Source organism: Lathamus discolor, chromosome Z (assembly GCF_037157495.1).
Source record: "Lathamus discolor isolate bLatDis1 chromosome Z, bLatDis1.hap1, whole genome shotgun sequence".
In the NCBI taxonomy this organism is placed as follows: Eukaryota; Metazoa; Chordata; class Aves; order Psittaciformes; family Psittacidae; genus Lathamus; species Lathamus discolor.
Window position 1 is genome coordinate 108,793,128 of NC_088909.1, and position 21,487 is coordinate 108,814,614.

A 21,487-nucleotide genomic window follows, 5' to 3' on the forward strand; every position below is an offset into this window, starting at 1 on the left:
ATCAATTGACCAATACATGGTTAAAAAACCAAGGTTAATTCAACTCTGCTTCCTCCCCATTGATAAAATAGGTTATAACTAGAGTCTTCATAAGCTACATGGAGCACTGGAGATACCTCAGTGTCCTGGTCCATCAGACAGTTTCAGACAGAACAGACATTTCCAGAACTAGGCAACGCAGCGTCTGGTTATGCTGGCTTAATTTGTCACCATTTTACATGCTAACACATTTTACAGTGATTAGTACAGTTAAAAATGTACATCAACTTATCCAAGGATCAAACACCAAGAACACTTAAGGTTTCTAAATGGAAAGTCAGACATGTCAGTAACGTATTTACAGCTTTCAATCCCTGAAGTGCTGAGGCAGTTTTACCTTTCTTTAAGTTTCCCACTGTGGCCCAGTTCCTCTTTTCTCATGTTTCTCAGATGCTCAGGGCTCTGGGGAGTGTTGGAGGCGCTGTTGGCCTGTGGCCCAAGCTCCCTCACTTTAACACTTAGCATAAATTAGGTTTTCCCTTAATTTCATTTAAAAGAAACACTTAAGTACAACTGTTTGCTGATTCTGAATACTGTGCAGACAACACAGGGATGCCCAACAGCCTCACCCATATTAGACAGGATGATCACAAGACATAAAATGATAATATTCTGGGAGGCATTTTGGGGAGGTGCAGGTTATTGACTTTACTTACAGGCACTGTACCCGATGTTTTTTATCTATTGAAGCCAAATGTGAATTTTGTGGTTCTTTCAAAGGGAACTGGATTAATCCTGCCTTGAACACATTCACATCATTGATGAATTCCATGCTGGTATTTGAAAGTAAGCAGAAAAACCTCTTTTCTCAAGGCATGTGATGTGCATACATACAGTCATGTACAGAGGGTTCATTCGTGATTTCATATGGTGATCTACACTATCACGATGTGATGCTTTGCATAGATGAGTTTGAAAAGATGAAAAGTGCTATAATCTGGAGAGTGATAGTTACAACATTTCTGCTTCCAGATATATTTGTTCTCTACACACACCATTAAAAACACAGTATTACTACTGCACAATATCTACAATATATTAAAAAACATATCTGAAATCAAGTGAGTATGAAACAAGAGGCTGATCTTCCTGCCCATGTTTAGGGCCTTTTCTGGAGGCTTGGTCTGAACTTTCCACAGGCTCCACTGCGTTTTGGAAAAAGACCCGAGCATAAATGTTGACTCTTTTATTTCTGAAAACCCAGCTCACTCCAGAATTTCCAGGGAATTTGGCCCCTAGGGACTGCAGAATTTTGCTGTTTCCTTCTTCATACACTTGCCAAAGCTCTAAAGTTCTCTGCAAACTCGGATGCAAGTGAAATAGGGCTAAAGGGACACTTCAGAGCTCTCCATCTTCGCTATCCAAGTTTGTGCTCTCTACAACCAGAGCTTTGCTGAGGAGCAACCAGGCCTCAGAAAATGAAAAAGGACAGATTCCCTCTCACTCCATGTCTCAGTGTGTTATCCACCTTGGTTTCCCTCACATGCAAACTAGAGATTGCTCTTTGGAGAGCCAAGAACAAGCAGCACACCCACATAGCTGTGTCACCACCAGTGTTTTTGCCTTCAAGGTCTGAGCAACATTTCCATTGATTCACTAAACCCCCGCAGAGTGGACTATTCCTAGAGTTGATTTCCTTCTGTCTACTACATCTAACCATCCCAAGTGAGCATCACCTTTAATTTACATTAGTCAAGGCTGCGTGGGGCAGCTTTTGTCAGAGACCAGAATAGCTATTCCTGACCGTTGCAAGCTTGAAACTTCATCTATCATCTCTGTTGTGTTACTCCACAGTGCTAAAGGCTCTGGACCTTGGCTGCAATCTCCTGTACTCCCTTTACATCTCTTTTCCAGGAAACCATGGTGCCTCTCCTCTCCAAGGCTGCAGCAGGAGGAGCTGCCAAGGCATGTCTCTCCTTTTGCAATTCATGAGCTGGCTGTGACAACTTTGTTGAAATCACAGAAAATATGCTAAATTATCATGGCCCTTTCACTATTTAATCCATTCTGTCCATCAGCAAAGTTGGATTTCACAAATCAAAAGCAAGCAGCTAAACTATATCAACTAAATACTTCCTTCCCTTTGATGAAAGCACTGGAAGATTCATAAGCCTCCTCATTTGACCTGACAATAAAGGAGAAGCATTTCTTCTCTAAAAAATCCAAGAAGTTGGATTTTCCAACTCAATTTGCATTGCCAGTGTATGCAGATCTCAGGAATTTCCTAAGAGATTCTTTTAAATAATATGAGGAGTTGGAGATTAAACCATTTTCTCTCTCCCTGTCTCAGATTTAATATCCTCAGCAAGAAAGCCGGGATTACAGCTTGAGCTCAGGATGTCATACCAGACAGCTGACTGCATTTCTTCTAGGATAGATCAGATTTTTGTACTGGGGGATACCTCTAGAGTCTGCAGCCTTTTCTGTGGGAAAGCACAACATGCTATGCACGCCCTTTACCTGCTGTAAGAGTGTGCAGCAAACACACCCGGCCTTCTTACAGTCATTTCTTACCACTCATGTATCCCATTGTTCAAAGAAGGTTAAGATTGGATATTTGGAGTTTTGCCTGCATGGGAGAAGGAAAACCAAAATAGCCCCAAATTCAGAAATATTCTTGATGTCAGAAGAGTATTTTCATATGCTCATCACACAAAAGAATGATAGCAGAAAACAAGGAGGGTCCTTCTTTCTGCAACAGCCCTTCTTTTCATCCATTTAAAGAGGACGGGCAGAAGCTCAGGCTGGTCAAAGCTGGCTCACACACCCCACAGTGACATAGCACAGGTAGTGACCTCTGAGTAGCTAAAATCTCCCAGGCAGTATTTATCTACTACCTATGGAGAAGAGACCAGCAGGTAGGGTCCATCCACAGACCCTCAGACCACACTGTTTCCACTCAGCCCACAGATGCTGCAGTACAACAGCAGAAACCTGATTTTCCATCAGCCAGTGCAAGGTAAAGAGGCCAAAAAATATCTGAAAGCTTCTGCATGTGGCATTTCTGACAAATGCCGCATTTTTTCAATCATCTTTTGAGTAACACCTGAAAAAACAATCAGAAAGTGAACATGCTGCAACATGCATTTCATCTCAAGGAATATTTTATATATATATCTTTCTGCCTTGCAAATCACTCCTTACACCTAACCATACACCTATGTACACCTTCACAGACATGTCTGGGCCTGTTTCTGCAGTCCCTACACAAATAAAATACTCACCCACTTGAATGGGAGCTCTTTTCTAATAAATGTGGCAAGATCATGCCTTTGGTGTGTATGTGCATGTATCCTGCACACACATTTTAAAATCACTAAAAAAATATAGTAGCTATAGATTTACTACTAGTCAAAGCCTAAACACAGTAAACCTGCACTTATTATGGTGTAGCCTAGGTGAACGTACATTGCTCACTTATTTGAAGCAAATAAAGAAAAAGAAATGTCAGTGACCTTGTAATTACAGTTTTGCTTATCCTTTTGCCTGGCCAAAAAGCCCAAAAGGATTTTTGCAACTATAAAACAGGGATTTGAGCAATTTCTTTCCAACATACGGATGCTTCTCAAGTGCCTTCCCATCTTTTCTGAAGTATCTTTCACAACATACCAAACTCCTTTTGGCTGTTTCTCTTCACTTCGACCACCATAGTAAAAAAAATCCCGTACTAAAGAAGGTAACCTTAACAAAGCAGCAGCAGCAAAGCAATAACTGAAGTCACTACTAGTCCCATACTCAGGCAGAATAAGGAGTAAGGGCTCTAGGTATCAGCTCCAGCATCATTACTCTTATCATAAAGCTTAATGCACAGCAAGATGGTCAACCCTCAGGGTCACATTGCTCTCTAAATGCCACTTTTATTACAGCACTTCATTATCAAAGCCCTTTGTCTTTTCTGTGTTTTGTACATTTATGTGCAAAGACCTCTTTTGCATATAAATCAAGGAAGCCATTTCCTCTACAAGTTCATTCTTAGCAGGCTGCATATTTCACAGCTAGCCAATACAAGGTGGTGCTCAGTAACACACAGCGTACCTCTAAGACCAAAAGCACAACACCACAAATATATAAAGCTTAAGCACAGGTCCTTCACCTACTCCTGGCTGCTATATCTCAAGTGAGTTCTGACACTTATATCAAGGACATGGGTTGCTTTTAACATAATCAGACCTCCGGAGTGTCATGTAAAGTTAAGGAAATACACTCTCACATACCATCCAGGTCACTGCTGGTTAGCAGGAACTTCTGAAACGGTGACCATCGTGCTTCACTTCTTTTCTGATCATTTTATCTGTAACGTGAGCAACATTCAGAGCTCTCAGCATAGCACAGAGGCTTTTAGAAGAAGCTTTGTGCATTCATGCATTACAAAATCAAAATTCAAGTTTAGCTCTGGATTTACACCCTCTTACCACCCCTCCCCCCCCCAAAAAAAAAAAAAAAAGTAAAAGAAAAAGTATCCCTCATATAGAACTAACATTTTAAACTCCAAATCCTTGATCAAAGATCTTGTAATCTAAGAAATGACAAGACACTGGACAACAGCCCAAGTGCTTCACACTAAGAATATACAAGAGGAAACTCTGTTCATTTAACTATGCCAGCACAGCTGAAACAGCAAACCTCACCCTTGTGTGTAGGCAGTCACACCAGTATGAAAAAGCATATACCAGCAGCCTACAACACCATGGCTTGGCAGCCAAAATAAAATCCAGCAATATGTGGCATCTTTTCTGCATCAGGATTTTGCCAGTTTAACTGTTTCAGGTGAAAAATTAAGCTTGGCAAACCTGAGAGAGTAACTTTCTCAAGAATACACCAGCCCTTTTACTATCCTAATAACATTCTTAACGTACAGAACTGCCACATTAAGACAACTAACAACTTGAGATAATTTTAAAATAAGCATCATAATCTAAACCACAAAGTATTTTCATTATATTTTAACTTCATTTCCTGAAAAGATACCTGAAAGTGTCTAACTTGACCTGCACATCAGCGAGTCAACTTTCACATATTCATAAAAGTCTTTAACAAAAATCAATGAGAAAATGCTTCTTTCTATCTCATACTGTGATACCTGAACCAAAGAAATCAGCTCAGAAAATATAACTACATAATCTCGTTGCTATTTAGCCTGAGAAAAGCACACAGAAGTGTGAAGGAGCACGTTTCGTCAACAAGAACTACAATCTGAAGCTGAGATAGTCACTGCAGAAGGAAGTACACACATGGCTCGTGCGTTAGCTAGAAGGAAAGCATCACAGACAATGAAAAAGAAAACATGATCTGCAAAGGAGACCAGAAATACAAAACACAGGGAGGATGAAGAAACTCTACAACAATTACACACCATGATCAACAGAGTTACCTGTTGCAGTGAATGGGAGTTTAATTCTCTTCTATCCTTGCTGCAAATATTCATAAAGTGATCTTGTTTATTCCTATCAATCACATCTATATGCTAGTTTTTACCAATATTTTGTGACATTACGGAAGAAAGACCTCAAGCTATAAACTTCCCCTTAAAACTATAATGCTAAACAGTATTTTCAAAAACCCAAATGCCAGAGAACAGTATTTTCAATAAAATCTGGCAATGCCCCAGGATACTCGATTCAGAAACCTATGTAAAGTCATTCAGTCCACACCAAAATACTTGATCACTGATTCTCCTCAAAAGTTTGGTTATTTTCTTCATAGTGAAATGATAAATATATGAATGTGCTCTGTTTATCCCTAAACCTATTTGGGAATGTGCTTCTTATCTGATTTGCTTTTCAGGGCAGTGTATACCCTGGTGCAGAAGAGTTTTGCTTCTCCTAAACAGTTATGGACCCAACTCTGCTAGCAGGAAAGATGCTGGTATCCTAGATCCTATGGGATGCAATGCCTTGAAGAAATTTATATCAAACAATTATTGCATAATCTCAGGGTGTAATAAAACGTTCTACACCACACATAGGCATCAAGTTACTGTTAATTTTATGTCAGAATAAGAAGTGTCTCCATCAACAGCAGCTGCAGGTGCCAGTATGCACCCGCAGGATCCCCTTGCTGTGCATATGGAGAAAGTTGAAGATTTCTGAGGGCATAGCATGAAAACCAGGGCGAGGTTTCACGTTGTCATAGTAGTGATGAGTTATAAAAATCCCTGAGGGGTTCATGGGGAAAGCCCAAAAGCCAAAAAGGTGGACCTCTTCACAGAGCTCCAGGGCAGCAGTTACCAGGATCAGCCCAGTGCTAATCCGCTTGGCCCGCACCCCTTGGCCAAGCCAGTAGCGTGAGACATTGATGAGATATTGGGGATGAAAGTAGTAAACAGCTTGCTGAGATTCAAAATCATCTAGGACATATTTGACCCGGATTGAAACGTCCGTGTTGCGAGTGTTGTAGAAAGCTGGCAGCAGCACAGAAGCGTTTTCATAGACCTGGAGCACGTTGTAGAAGGGTTTTCTCCATTTTTCCAGCTTATGAAATCTAAAGGGAAAAGGATGCATGAGATTGTGAGACCAGCATGGACTCAGTCTGGACCCAGTAGACAAGAAACCTCCAGTGGGCTTTCACTGAAATATTTCTGATGAAGAGGTAATTCTGATAAAGAGATAATGATGTTTCAGTTTTAACAACAGGAGTATATCTAGATTTCTAGCTAAAACATCAGTGACAAAAACAGGGCAAAAATGTAGGGGATAAAAAGATACATATTCTCCTCCTTGCAATACATTCATTAACAGATGACAAACTTCAGAAACATTTCTGAGCATGTCTCATTTCTCGTATTATGATGAGAAGGACGTAAGCTGTAATTGTATACTGCACTATGCAGCGCAGAACTATATCAGAAAGTGGCAAACACCAAAGCAGAGTAAAAGACTAAAATGTCTAACTGCAACATTTAAAAGTAATCCAAAATGCAAGCAAACTATTTTAGGTGGCTTGAGAAAAGAAGCACGTTCCCCCAGCAATAAAGGAAGGCACTAATTAGTCACATGATCTCAGACCTGGCAGCAAGGTATCATTAAGGCCTTAACAAATTTAAAATTAAAATCACCCAGACAATCCTGTCTACAAAGCTTAACTGGCTTTTTTTTTAAACGCACAGGACAATGTGCATTATTTTATTTAAGCATTTAGGGTGAGATTAGGTTGCTTCCACCCTGAATGTTTCTGAGACATTTGCCTGAGGCTTGCAAGCACGGCACAAACCTTCCAGGGGAAGGATGGCTCTGCTGTTCCAATTTTAGATCATCAGCTGCCTACTTTCTATCACCAATGTGCAAGCTGAAGTGTGTAACAAATTTCTGCCAGTTGTTACTGATTCCATATACCAGTTCAGAATGAAATGCATGATTCCTTGTGTTAGTTGAAAGTAATACTGGGGGGAAGAAAACTCTGTAACAGATAGAGTTAATTGAAAAGTAGATTTGGAAAAACAACAGAGACAGAAAAAAAACAAACAACCCACCAACACAAAACCAAAACAGAAATACCTCTCGGTAATTATACTAGGATTGACAGTCACGACATCTGTCTTCACTCCAACGTCCATTAAGTATTTCTCAGATATAGGAGGCAAATTGCATCTATAAAGGAAAGAAATTAGTAAGAAAGTTAGAAAATTCCTTGCACCTTTTCAGGACTAGAAAGTAGAGTTGATTTAAGCATTTCTTCCAAGCAACAGATCTAGAAACAGACTAAGAATTTAAAAGTGTACTAAAACATCTTGATGCCCAAACTGTTCATTGAGGTAACAAGTTACAAGGAGCTAAGATCTCTCATCTTCCCCGAGTCTTTTTGCAGATGTAGTGATAGGACAAGGGGTAACGGGTTAAAACTTAAACGGGGGAAGTTCAGATTGGATATAAGGAGGAAATTCTTTACTGTAAGGGCGGTGAGTTACTGGAATGGGTTGTCCAGGAAATATGTGAATGCTCCATCCCTGGTGGTGTTCAAGGCCAGGTTGGACAGAGCCTTAGGTGACATGGTTTAGTGTGAGGTGTCCATGGCAGGGGGTTTGGAACTAGATGATCTTAACGTCCTTTCCAACCCTAACTATTCCATGACTCTATGATTCTATCTTAAGGTCCTTTCCAAGCCTAACTATTCTATGATTTTATGATTCTATGTAGCCAATGCTCACTCATTTTGATTCTTTAACAGTAGTTCAGTCATTTACTTTGGCAATTTAGGACGAGAAATATGTGAAGCTTCAAGGATAATCAGACTATAAAATCAAAGACTTCCTCAGCAACAGCTGAGCTGCATTCAATAATTAATAGACAAACTAACATTGCCTTTAACATGCTTTGTTTTATACGCAACAGAGTTTAGAAGAAATGCTCCACAAGAAACAAATCAGTCCAGTCCTAATTAACCCAAAACTATTGGCTTTCCTTCCTTTTCTCTATATAAGCATCTCCCAGTGCAGTGTAAAAGCAGCAATTTAGACTCTACACATTCACCAGAGGATGCAAAAGCTAATAGGAGCAAACTTGTGAAGATATGCAAACCTTGAATTTGCCCAACCTCCACTCACCTTGGCCTTGACCTAGATTCATCATACAAAATTTAGAGCATCCCTCAGGAGATGCTGAAGTTACTGAAACACACACATGTACGCACAACCTATCACAGAAGCTTCACTTCTATAGGAAACCCAGATAAAAAAATCCCTTCAGTGTGTTTTATCAGAAGCAACATAAGTGGCTTTGCAACTAGTTTTACACTCATGTTAAGGCAGTTAGATACTTGCTGGCATTTTGAAAATTTTTGATCTACAAGGCTCTATAAAAGCCATCACTGTTAAGATCACCACATATCAAAAATACTGCTGTGCCTAATTCTCAAACATGTCCGTATTTCTGATGATCAAAACTGAACAGGAGAAACCTATGAAGGTATTTAGGGTAAGGGATGCTCAGTGTTTTCACAATAGCACCGTTCAGCTGTCAGCATCATTTCTCACTCACAGGGACAAGGTGAGTGGGGAGGAGAAGAAAGCACAAAAATCCTCCAAAGTCCTTCTCAGACTCAGCAGGCTCCCATGTACCTTCTGGAGAGTCCCTCTTTATCAGGTCAGATAATTTTTTTTTTAGCCACCTCATCCTTCTCATCCTTCTTACAGACAATGCTATTTCCAGTACTGTTCTCTGCTAGGTCATGCAACCTCCTTCTCAAGTCCTCTAGCATCCCCAGTTCCACCTAGGACTGTGCACTGTGCTCATTAAATTATATTTGGAATAGGTTTTCAAATACTTCACTTCAATATTTTTGAACAGTAAACTCTGCCCCATCCCTGGCAATGTTCATGGCCAGGCTGGATAGGGCTTGGAGCAACCTGCTCTAAGTGGAAGGTGTCCCTGCCCATGGCAGGTGGCTGAAACTGGATGAGCTGTAAGGTCCCTTCCAAGAAAAAACAGTCTGGCTTCTATGATAAAAAAAGACTGAATTTGTTGAAATGATAATTCCTCACAAAAATGGTACAATCTTCATAAACCGCACTTTTGTCCTAGGACCAAAAATTCATCCCTGCAAAGAGGATCTCTAAATGTGCCCGATGTTCCACCACAGATCTCTACTCTGGCCAGTAGATGGAGATAGATAACAACAACCAGTAAATGCAGTTCCTCTGTGTGTAGTTTATCCGTTCCATTGTCCTATAATTAACTGCTATCAGAATTTATTTCATAGAAAAATACTGTTGGTATCCTGCTGGCCACAATCTTCTGGGCTCCAAAAGATTTTCCCAGGTGTCCTGAAGTTATCACTGAATGTTAGCAGTGCCCCATGGGCTGTTTTTCAAATATTTCAAGTAATTATTTAATTGGTGACCAAGATAGTGATTCCTGACAGTCTGGTGGACTGGTTTTAGACTGTAAAGTAGATGTATACAGACCTAACCTTAAACACAGGCCTTGCTTTAAAATCGATGTCAGCAGACCTTAGGCTTTTAAATACAAGCATGTCTTTGTGCATAATGCTGGTTCCATGCGTTTTGGAGATGGGAAACCAGGGACTTCTTTTGCATAAGTCCGGATGTATTTATTAATATTTCAGTTCTACTTAAGCCTCTATTTAGTTAGTCACTGGTACCAACAGCAATCCAATTTCTAAGTAAGTTCTATAGTGATTCAATCAGCTCTCTTTTAATCTGGTTTTGGTACAGGTTTAGGAAGAGTAGCAGTGGTAAAAAGGGACCTCCGCTGAATGTTCTTATACAGGAATTATGACATTTGCTGCCCACATTTCCAGTTCTACTCATCAGATTGTCATTTCTGCACATAACATGTACCACTCCTTTCAACCATACTGATAGCTGTGTGCCGATACCATAGGAGGGAGTATACAATAATTATGTAATGTATATGGGGTACACTAGGCTTTTAAGAAGCAAATTATGTAAAGCCTGGACTGTTTCACAGATTAAAACTAAGACAATAGCTCCCTATAAAGTAAGCACAAAAGGAAGACACAAGGGTCTGAAAACAATGAATAGTGAAGGGAAGACCTGTACGATTTTATTTATCATTTGATGCCAAATTAAATTAAGAATGCAATGAGCCAAAATATGGCCTAATTTTTGCTCGTATGAAATCAGATAAATTCAGTGATTTATGCACAGTTATTCTAAACTAACAGCAACATAACAAAGATCAGAAAATAGGCCAATATTCTTCTCTTCTACAGAACAGGTCATGAATCTGTGATCTAGCTGTCATATGGCATGATCCAAGCAAAGAGCTAAACAGGATTTAGAGAGGGATTAGTCACGAATATGAATAATTAAAACATCTTTCCCATATATATTAAGGACAATAAAAGTGCTGCTGAACTCTGCTATCCAGGGACACATATTGCAGGACATCCTAGTTTATGCAAAACCTGGATAACTCCACATATCTTGGGGAGCACAGTAAGAAGACACTCAGCCTTTGAAGTAATTCAGGCGTCCCTGCACACCCTGGAGACTTCAGTTACTGTAACTCCCATTCCCCAGCTCCACTCCAGTGGAGCTCTGCACCACCTCAGAAGCACATCTCTGAGACATGTGGGATGCTCAAAATGGAGCAATTAACAACTGGCCAAGATGTTATGTTGCCTCTGGTTTAGAACTGCACAATAAAACCATCATGTCCACAGGATGCTGCTTACAGGCTAAAGTCAATGGAAGGATAAATCATAACCTGAGTACAGGGGATGTTCCAAAAGAGGACATCACGCTTTATCAATAAACCAGTGATTAACCATATGGAATCAGGGAGAAATACTCCCTCAAATTTTAAAATAAATATTATACAGTAGGGTGGGGTTTTTTTGAAACATTACTTTTTGTGCAAAAAGCAGGCTTGATACTGCCAGTTTGGCAAATCCCATGTTTCCATGTGAGAGAGAATAACTTTTCAGTCCTTTATTTGTCACTGAAACAGGCAAAAATTAAACTGGTGCTGTGGTGATTACCGAAACACGAAGTCTGCACTGTCAATCTCCCGGCCACATCCGCTGTTCTTTAGAATTCCTCCATTCCCAACCACCGCACATTTCTTAAACTGGGAGCGGTGGTACGGCATGTCCTGCAAGATCACAGCAAGGAATCAGTTAAATATCCCAGAACATGGAGGCAATGAGTCTCTTTTTTACTTCTTCTTTTTTTTTTTTTTTTTGGTGCAGCTGCATCTTGCTGCAGACACACTAATCATAGGAAGTTGACACTGGTTCTGTCCCGCAATATTCCCACGATGTACATATGAATGGGATTGTTTTCTCTGCAATTAGATATAGTATAGGCAAATAACTCAGAGGAGGAAAAAACCAATAACCTGATTTTGTCCAGACTTAATAATGGACGGAGTAATTTTAGAAACTTGCTTTCCCTTTTGATTTCCACATGCGGGCATAAACCATAAAATCAGCATACCCCAGGAACTGCCTTCTAAGCTGCCTACAAATTGCTCGCTCCTCGGGGTCTGATGTCCTGCTTTTGAGATGTCTGCTCGCTCCAGACCAGCCCAAGAACCCTAAGTCAGACAGCACGTCACACCTATTTATCAGAACCTAGACCAGATTTCAGTGCTTGCTACCACTAAATGTACTAATAGTACCCATGATTATTAATCAGCACTTGTACTACCAGCAGTGCTTATAGCCCAAAATCAGGCACCTTTCTGGACTTGTGTAGGATGAATCCTTCTGTAATCTTCCAAGAAAAATTCTGTCTTCATATGCAGACATGCAGCTGCTGCTGAAGCCAGAGAGAGTGAAAATCACATCTCTGAGAAGTGGGCCGTTAGGGTGAGAGGGCTGTGACGCAGAATCGAGCCATGCTACACCTTATGAATATGTAGAGATGTGCTTATGTAAGCATGAGAGCACTTGATTCAGTACATACATATTTTATCAGTAATTTCATACCACAAACTACACAGAGATGCGATAGTGGCATAACATTTCTGGGTACATATTCCCAGTATCTTTCCACAGCATTCATAAGCCATGAGGCAAAAGGGCATGCAATTACACCTGTCTGAGAAAAGCAGCAGCTGCCTCACAGAGAGGAAATATAGAATTGTTTCTGCTTTATCCAGTGATTTCTTAACACAAAATGCCTTTGCAGTACTGAAAGAGAGGTCAGAAGCCCAGTCTCTGCACTAAGCACAAGGCTCTCGTCTTTACAGTCTTGCTCCCATGCTTTCAGTCCCTCATCTCCTACATTTACCATGCTGCAGCTGTACTCCTAGGCAGAGGAAGGCTTTAGCCACATAGGAGCTGCCCAGGGAATCCCAAAGGTAGCTTGGCACATGATATCACCTTCAAAGCATCCTGAAGGCATACCTGATTAAATATAACAGCAGCTGTAAGACAGTCCTAACAAAAAGTGTAGGCGTTTATGTAGTCTTTCATGCATTCATCTGTGCAGTCAGGCAGGGTTTTGTGGATAACACTCCTAGACTTACATGTATCCATTCTTTGCACGTTTTCAGATGCTAAAGTGCTTTCCTGGATATAGGCCTGTTGCCTGCTCTGCTCCAGTTCCCCACATGTACATTTAGATAACAGCACTATCCTACCTATTCCTAGTGCTCAAAAAGCAAATGGGTTAGAAGTGGTTAGACCCTGAAGGACAACTTTAATGGCACAAATTGAAGTACTTAACTTGAATATTTTTCTGACTTTCTGAAAAAAAAAAAATTTCAGTTAACCCCTCCAAATATGCCATTTTATATTCATGAGGTGTGCCCCATGATAAATCAGCAGTCACATAAACCCATTTCTGCACATCAGTCACTATGTGCAATGGGAATTGCCACCTGGTTATAATTTTGAATGGCTCTAAGTTCAAAGATTACTTGATGAAAAGGTTTTGAACAATCATTATGATGAATATATTTAAAAATTGTGCAGTCTGTTCACAAACAGCAAACAGAAATAAGTATTAAAATAGTCTGTCTTTGTGAATATGAACTACAAAATAATCATGACCTCAAAAAAGCAGGTCTACCCCAAATGTTGGATTTACTGTACATGAATATCGCCCTTTAAGAGGTTCTGATCAATAAGTGCCTCTTTCATTCAGCTTTCTTATTTCATTAGCCATTTTGCTACCAGGTCAGTAGTATACTGCAGGAAAATATCTATATATTGCATACTAGAGCAGATGACAAATAGACAATAGGATAATCAGCTAAAATATCATATAAAAATAAACATTTTCAAAATAAAAGCAATGAAGTTTGTAGAAATGTCAAACAGCCAATTGCTAAATGCTTGGCTATAGTATCTAATGCAGCAAGTAGAGTGAAGTTGATTCTTCAAATGGGCAGAAGAACAAGGCACCTTTGGAAACATTTTGAAGATCTCCTGGTTGATGTGGAAGATTCCACTAGTATCCACTTCATACTTCAGTTTAGTTCCCAAGGGAGTATTTTTCTGGGTGGTGAATAGAAAGGCAGGGGCATTGCAACACTTCGACAAAGTAGACCTGTAAAATTAAAGAGAGAAATAAGATCAAGGATGCTTTAGGATTTGCAATTACTATTACTCCTAACAAGGCTGAGAAAGTTGGGGCTGTTCAGCCTGGAGAAGAGAAGGCTGCATGGAGACCTCAGAGCAGCCTTCCAGTATCTGAAGGCGGCCTACAAGGGTGCTGGGGAGGGACTCTTGATCAGTGACCGTAGCAAGAGGACAAGGGGTAACGGGTTCAAACTTAAACAGGGGAAGTTTAGATTGGATATAAGGAAGAAGTTCTTTACTGTAAGGGTGGTGACTCATTGGAATGGGTTGCCAGGGAAGTTGTGAATGCTCCATCCCTGGCTAATTTGCTGGATTTTCCTTTAGAAAATTTCAGATTCAGTGAAATTTTCCCTGAGTGAGTAATTTATGGGAGAAAAAAAGAATTAAAAGGAGAAATGAGATCTCTGTACCTGCCTTTTCTAGACTGTAGGAAATACATGGGAAAATTATGCCCTGCTCCAGACCCTGAAGCTGAGCTTCCGCCCCTACAAACCATCCTAATGAATTAGTCCCTCTCTGCTTTAGAGGTCTTTCATCTTTTGTAAACTATTTACTCATCACTGGGCAGGAAATGTAGGGGTTAATGTATTCATCTGGGGATGTGGAAAACTTGGCAAGGCAGGGACTTAAACACAGCAGTACCTAAAGACAGTACCCCACTTACCAAACAACTGTGAATTACAAAAAAACTGTGATTACAAAAAAACTTTTGAAGGTCTTAGTTTTGCCTTTGACCTTGTATATGTGCATCAGGAACATGATGTGGCTGCAACAGATGGATGCTAAGCAGACAAGTCTCAATGCACTGTATAGGAAGTATAGCACAATGCACCCTGCTTAATGTGCTGGTGCCAGTGGCCTGAGACAGAATGATGGTCCTCCTTAGATGATAGTCCTTTTTGATTACCCCTGCCTCTGGGGTGGCCACCTTATTTCAATGTGTTCCTCTCCACACTTCAGTGTGCTTTTCTCATTCTGGGTACAATCACTAGTTCCCTTACTCCAACCAGTCTTCAAGATGGTAGGCTCTAATCCTGAATGGCTCCTGTCTTCAAAATGGGCTCTGATAATTGCCCATCAAGTCATTTCCAGAAACAAAAGGTACACTAAAAACCCTAAAAAACTTCTGTGTGGAGCTCACGTTGGAAAAACTGTTATGAGCCTGGGACTAACCATTAGTTATTTTTAAAGATGTTAATGACTAACTCAGCACATGCATTTTCATATTCTCTCATTAACTCGTGACAGCTAGTTCCTGGAATCATGCAAGACAATTCAGGAGAAAATTGTGGGGCCTTATTCTAAACAACAGCACTGGATCTTGCCAGTGACTTAGAGACTTAACCAGTCTATATTCCACTTACGTCTGAAACAATGTGTTTTCTCTAGACCTGCACAAATTTGACCTCAAATACATCAATATTCAACATTCAAATATTGGTTTGTCTTCATTCTACTACTGCTTTCACAACTCCAGTTTCAAAAGTTGTATTTTGAAAGCACCATGGTGGATCTTCAGCAAAGAGGAAGTCACATGAAGGAAGAAAGAGGGCTACAGTAATTGACTGCAGAGGTCTCCGAAGACCAGTTAAAGTATCTAGACAGTCAGGGACTAACAGCTTTTAATTAAAAAAAAAAAAAAAAAATCATAAACAGTGTCTGACTGTATCTAAACCACCACAGGAAAATCCCATTTGAGTATTTTGAGGGAGAAATTAGATGTCTTGCCAATGATGTTACCAATTTTATACCACCAGAGAGTTAGGCTGATGAATTTGGCACAGCCATTAAGGCTTGGCTTCTTCCTCACTTCTGCCTGAATCATACCTGGAAGTCTTTCCTATACCAAATTCCATGCCTTTCCTGGTATGACTGTTCCACATGCCAGAACAGCCCCCTTGCACTCTTGCTGTTGACATTTTAAAGCAGGAAAAAGTCTGTACTTATTCGAAAGGATGACACTCCAACAGTAACAGTGATCAAACACTTACTTTTGCTACCCATACAAAGGTCTGATCTCTCTACAGGAAGCTAAACTTAAACTAAAGTAAATCTTACTCAGCTTTATTAGTGCGGACCATTCTTACTTTAATAAATTAGCTTCTGTGACATTCATCTCCCATTTACACATCTGTAGGTTCTTCCATCTGTCAAACAATTCAGTCTGTTTTACCCTAAAATATAGAAAGAAAGAAAATTAAATTTCAGCTTATTACAAAGGCTTCATTTCCTAGAACAGCTGCAGCCAGGGGACCATGTTTTACAAAGTGTAGTGAATGCAAAATCTTAGTGTTTTTATTTTCTCTTCTGCTCAGACATAGCATCTCTAAACCATGAAAACATAAGTATAGATGGACCTCTTCAGATATTTGGGCCTGGTTTCTATTCCCTGACAGGCACTCTCCATTTCTTTAGGATAAAAAAAAGCAGTATCAAGCAAGAAGCATCTAATGTATGTCTGTCCACAGTCTGCTGGGAAGCTAATGAGTGTCTGGCAACTACAACAGCTTTGGGAAGGAAAGCTGCACCTAGCAGATGGGTCCAGCAGAGGAGGTATTGGAAAAGACGATACTTCAGATAATTTGGCCAGCTACCACTATATTTTGGTGAGGTTATCTTAGTCTGTGACATGCTACAGAACAGCACAGTTGTTAAATCCATTTTAGAAACTGCAAGAGCACACATGTAGGGATAAGCATCTGTGACCGCAAGAGGACATGAAAAGCTCTTTACATAAGGATCTCTCCCACCTCTCTGTTAGCAAATATACTTTTAATTATATCCAAAAAATGACATTCATATGTCTACTAGGCTGATACAAGATGACATATTTTTGGTGATATCATCAATTCCAATCACTTCAACCTTAAAGTTCATATATGTATTTGGACAACAGGGATAATGAAGGCCTTGGAAATATCTACAGTTAGGGAGTAACTTCATAATTTGGCTACGAAATTGTGAAGTCTGAAATTACTTTAAGACTGATAGGTCTTAATGAGTTGTCTTCAGGGAGGGCTTTGTATGTTTGAATAAAGCAAAGACTTTTAAGATAATTATACATTTAAAGTGAGTAGAACATAGGAATTCCCAGGAATTAGGTCATACTGTACTTTCTGTAGCCCACCAGCCCACATTAACTTGGAAATCTTCCATTACTGTGAGGACTGAGTTAGGAAATGTAGCACATTAGAAGCAAGCACATCAGAAGAACCCAGCATAGTAAAAAAGCTTAATGTCAAATGGCATCTCCATAAAAGCAAGGCTAACCTTATCTAGCTGAGCAGGAGTATACTACCTTCTACGTGCCAGTGGATAAAATGAAGAAGAAAAATTAGTAATTCACTGTACCATCTGATAAGTATGCAGAAAAACAATTAAAAACTCCACATCTTCAGCAAAATACTGGCAGAAGTGTGACATTCTCACCCTTTCTATTAATGTTTAAGCCCTGCAAGTCAGCAAGCAGTGCAAATTTGTTAGTTGTGTATTCCCTCATCCAGTACCAAATGCAGAAGATAAGGACATAACCTACATTTTTCTGTGCATGAAGTCAGTGAGGGAAACGTGCTCTAAATCATGCACACCTGGAGAAACAAACTGATTTTCTGTAGCCTCAATTGCTTACTACTATGCACTTGCATAGCTGAATTTTCAACTGAGATTCTCAGTGTGCTTTACAGAACTTAAGAAAGTTTGTAGATTGTAAGATTACTAAACCAGTGGCTTTAGATACGTAAGGGATTAGGTATAATTCCAGCACTGCTGAAAATACAAAAGGACAACATAAAAAATTACTTTGCTATGCTCTGCCCAACGAGTTTCACTGGCAACCTCACTTTTTGGCCCTGTTCCATCACTATGGCTTCATGGATGCATCTCATTCAACTCATTAGTTTCCTGATGAAAGGATCACAAAAGACAAATTCCAGGTGTTTTGTTGTTTCTCTTAATTACATTTTCATCATTTTTACTAAGTGTTACTAAGTTGTGGAACTCATTGCTGGTTGAGGCGGTCAGAAGTACAAATGGGCTCAGAAAAGATCTAAACAAATTAACAGAGAAGTCTATTGTCTGCTCTGATTACTGTAGTCTAGTCACGATCAACCACCCAGCAAGTTCCCATGACGCTATATGTTATCAGGTACAGCTAACCTTTTTGTTTAATTTCTTAGCCTTTGCTACTGGCCATTGTCAATGATAGAGCTATGAGTCATTCTGGCTGTTCTCACTCTTGCTGTGAGTCATTCTGGCTGTTCTTATTCTTTAATTACCTGGTATTGAGTATTACACTGGTTTTTATTCCAAAGAATGATAATGGGTCTGATTAAAATGCCTCAATGTATGTGAAAAGCCTCCTTTTTTTCTTAAATGGACCTCAGGTCAAATTTTGATGTCACTACTTATAAGATAGCCTCAGGAATCTCTGACGCAATACCTATTGATGGGATCTCTTGAGCCTTGTATGTTTTGACAATGTCATTGTAAGTTATAATTTTCATCCTGCCTGAAAAGTAACCTTTGTATTTGGGTCACAACAACCCCATTCAACACTCCAGGCTTGGGGAAAAGTGGCTGGAAAGCTGCTCATGGAGAAGGACCTGGGGGAGCTGATTGACAGAGCTGAACATGAGCAGCTTGTGTCCAGGCAGTCAAGAACACCAGCAGCATCCTGGCCTGTATCAGCAAGTGTGGCAGCAGGGCCAGGGCAGCGATCATCCCCCTGTACTGGGCACTGGTGAGGTTGCTCCTCGAATCCTGTGTTCAGTTCTGAGCCCCTCACTACAAGAGAGATATTGAGGTGCTGCACAGGGGACAGAGAAGGGCAATGGAGCTGATGCAGGGCCTGGAGCACAAGTATGATGGGGAACAGCTGAGAGACTTGGGGGGGGGGGGTGTTTAGTCTGGAGAAGATAAGGCTCAGGGGGGAGCTATTGCTCTCTGCAGCTACCTGACAGGAGGCTGTAGTGAGGTGGGGGTCCGTCTCTTCTCCCAGGTAAAAAGTGACAGGACAAGAGGAAATGGCCTCACCATTTCCTCACCGTTTCTCACAATTTCCTCACCATTTCTGACCATTTCCTCACCATTTCACCTCAAGCTGCACCAGGGGAGATTTAGACTGGAGTTCAGAAAAATTTCTTCATAGAGGGGTTACTCACACAGTGGAACAGGCTGCCCAGGGCAATGGTGGAGTCACCGTGCCTGAAAGTGTTCACAAACCGTGTAGATTAGACCCTTAGTGACATGGTTTAGTGGTGGCCTTGGCAGCGCTGGGGTAATGGCTGGACTTGACGATCTTCAAGGTATTTTCCAGCTAAGGTGATTCTATGATTCTTTTTAGCAAGCATTCATTCATACTTACATAGATAAAACCTTCACCTCAATGATGTCATGCCGTAATTCCAAGCACTTAGTAGAGTTGTATTCCAAAGGTCCTTCATAAAACTCAAAATACCTGAAGAAAAACAAGAAGAAAGATTACAAATAAGGCTTAGACTAGCATACTTCTTTACCCATCAACAGCAATTTGCTTAATGTTCTCAGTTATAATTTTTTACTAACTTTACACTATGCTATCTGGCCCATAGGCACATTATTACTTCACACAAAAACACAGATGTCATTGCTGATGGTTGAACAGCCACCCATGTCCACTTTGTCCATCCCTACAAGACTTCATCTCTTTTGCAGGCACCAACAAGGATCAAACACCTTTCCAGCAGTCAGCATGTCGTAGCTGCCACTGAAAGTCAGAGAAAAACACCAATCACTTGAGCAACACTGCTCCCATCATCCTTTCGTGTCTGAATATGCTGAAAAGAGCACCTTAAAGTTTGCTCTTGGGTAGAAAGCAAAGTGCTGGAGGTTGCACCTTGTCTGTGGAGGCTTGCATAGTTCTATGCATTTGAGATTTTAATTGGGATTTACTCTTTTGGTATATTTGGAGGGAATGGGAAGCTGGGATTTTCTTCTCCAAAAAACTACTGAGTTGGCTTTGCGAATGAAAGGATTTAAATGCTCAGAACAAATGACAGTGGTATTCTAATTAAAATATTGATATAATTTTTTTTTGTTTGTCATTGTTGTTGTTAAATTCCTCTATCTTAGCCATCAGACTGGAGTGAAGGGGAAACAAAACACAGTGGTAGCTACTCATGTTTAGGGGCCAGAGAAAGCCCAGGCTGTGCAGTGAATTCAAAGAGATTGTATTCAAATGACAAAAAATATTTAGGGTTTAAACCAAGCTCTGTATCAGTTTCACCATTTATCATTAGAAGTCTGTATTAAAACCTAATACCTAAAACCTGTGCATACCCACACAGCAGTTATGAGCATGATGAAGAAATACAAGGAAACAACCTGGAGGAGTAGGTATTATGACAAAGGTTAGAGCAAGTTATTTTGATGAATCCTTTAAATTCTCAGAATTCATGAGGCTGTAAGTCTAAACTATGCTTTGAATTTTCAATATGAAAGAAAAACATGAGATTCCTGGAAGAGCTTTATTTAAACTACCACTGGAAACACAATATTTTGGGTTTGCGTCATTTTAAAATAATACCATGTTTGACCCAAATGTCTGTTCTGTTCTGACTATATGACCCTTAAGTAGGAAAGACTTCTCAGTTTCCTTAGTAGTTCATGTTTGTAGTTAATATCAAAATTTTGGGGGATCCAAAATTGCTCTGTTCTGGAGAAGTGCTAAGCACTTACACACCCCACGGGAACTGTAGGAAGGGAGAGTGTCCAGAAAACATCTCCAGGTATCTGCAACAGGGCATCCAAACGCCAGAAGCATCTAGAAGCAAACACCTCCTGAATTTTGCCTTCTAAGTACATCCAGACACCAATGCGATAAAGCAGGGAAAACAGAAGCCCATAAAAGGGAGAAAGGGACTATCGTATGTGACTGGAAGAAGCCAAAGAGCCTCCCAAAGCAATCTGCTACCAACTAGGAACATTTCTATCTTGTCAGAGGCTGCTTTAGGAAGTGTCTCCCTCACTTCTTCCTGAGGTTTTCACCACTTCAGCTTTTAAAAATCCCAAACCAACATTTCTGTGATCCAGTGCGGGGCAAAAACCTTGAGACTGAAAGGAGGAAGCCTATGCCTAGAATCTGGCAGGAGGAGAGCATCATAAATTCCTAATAAAGAGGTAATCTGATTACTGTCAGGGAAAAAAAAAAAAAAAAAAAAACAAAAAACAACCAAAAAAAACCACCACAACCAAACCAAATAGCTCAGCAATATTTAAAAGAAGTGACTATTTGGACATGTGTTGGCATATTCTTCAAGGAAATGAAGCAGTGGCTGCCCCATCCCTGGCAGTGTTCAAGGCCAGGTTGGATGGGGCTTGGAGAAACCTGCTCTAGTGGAAGGTGTCCCTGCACATAGCAAGGGCCTGTAACTATATGAGATTTAAGGTTCCTTCCAACCCA

General features: G+C 40.2%; 1 protein-coding gene across 1 annotated transcript in view; it reads right to left on the bottom strand.

Moving 5' to 3' along the window:
* Nucleotides 1-5,211: 5,211 nt before the first annotated feature.
* The window catches only part of ST8SIA5 (ST8 alpha-N-acetyl-neuraminide alpha-2,8-sialyltransferase 5), a 41,667-nt gene continuing 25,391 nt past the window's right edge, over nucleotides 5,212-21,487 (bottom strand). Inside the window, exons 3-8 of the mRNA XM_065662153.1 lie at nucleotides 19,412-19,504; nucleotides 16,137-16,223; nucleotides 13,873-14,017; nucleotides 11,500-11,612; nucleotides 7,533-7,625; nucleotides 5,212-6,519 (exon numbers count right to left, since the gene is read on the bottom strand). Of these exons, the coding sequence (XP_065518225.1) occupies nucleotides 6,051-6,519; nucleotides 7,533-7,625; nucleotides 11,500-11,612; nucleotides 13,873-14,017; nucleotides 16,137-16,223; nucleotides 19,412-19,504 (1,000 nt within the window). The 3' untranslated portion in view covers nucleotides 5,212-6,050. The remainder of the gene's footprint in view (nucleotides 6,520-7,532; nucleotides 7,626-11,499; nucleotides 11,613-13,872; nucleotides 14,018-16,136; nucleotides 16,224-19,411; nucleotides 19,505-21,487) is intronic.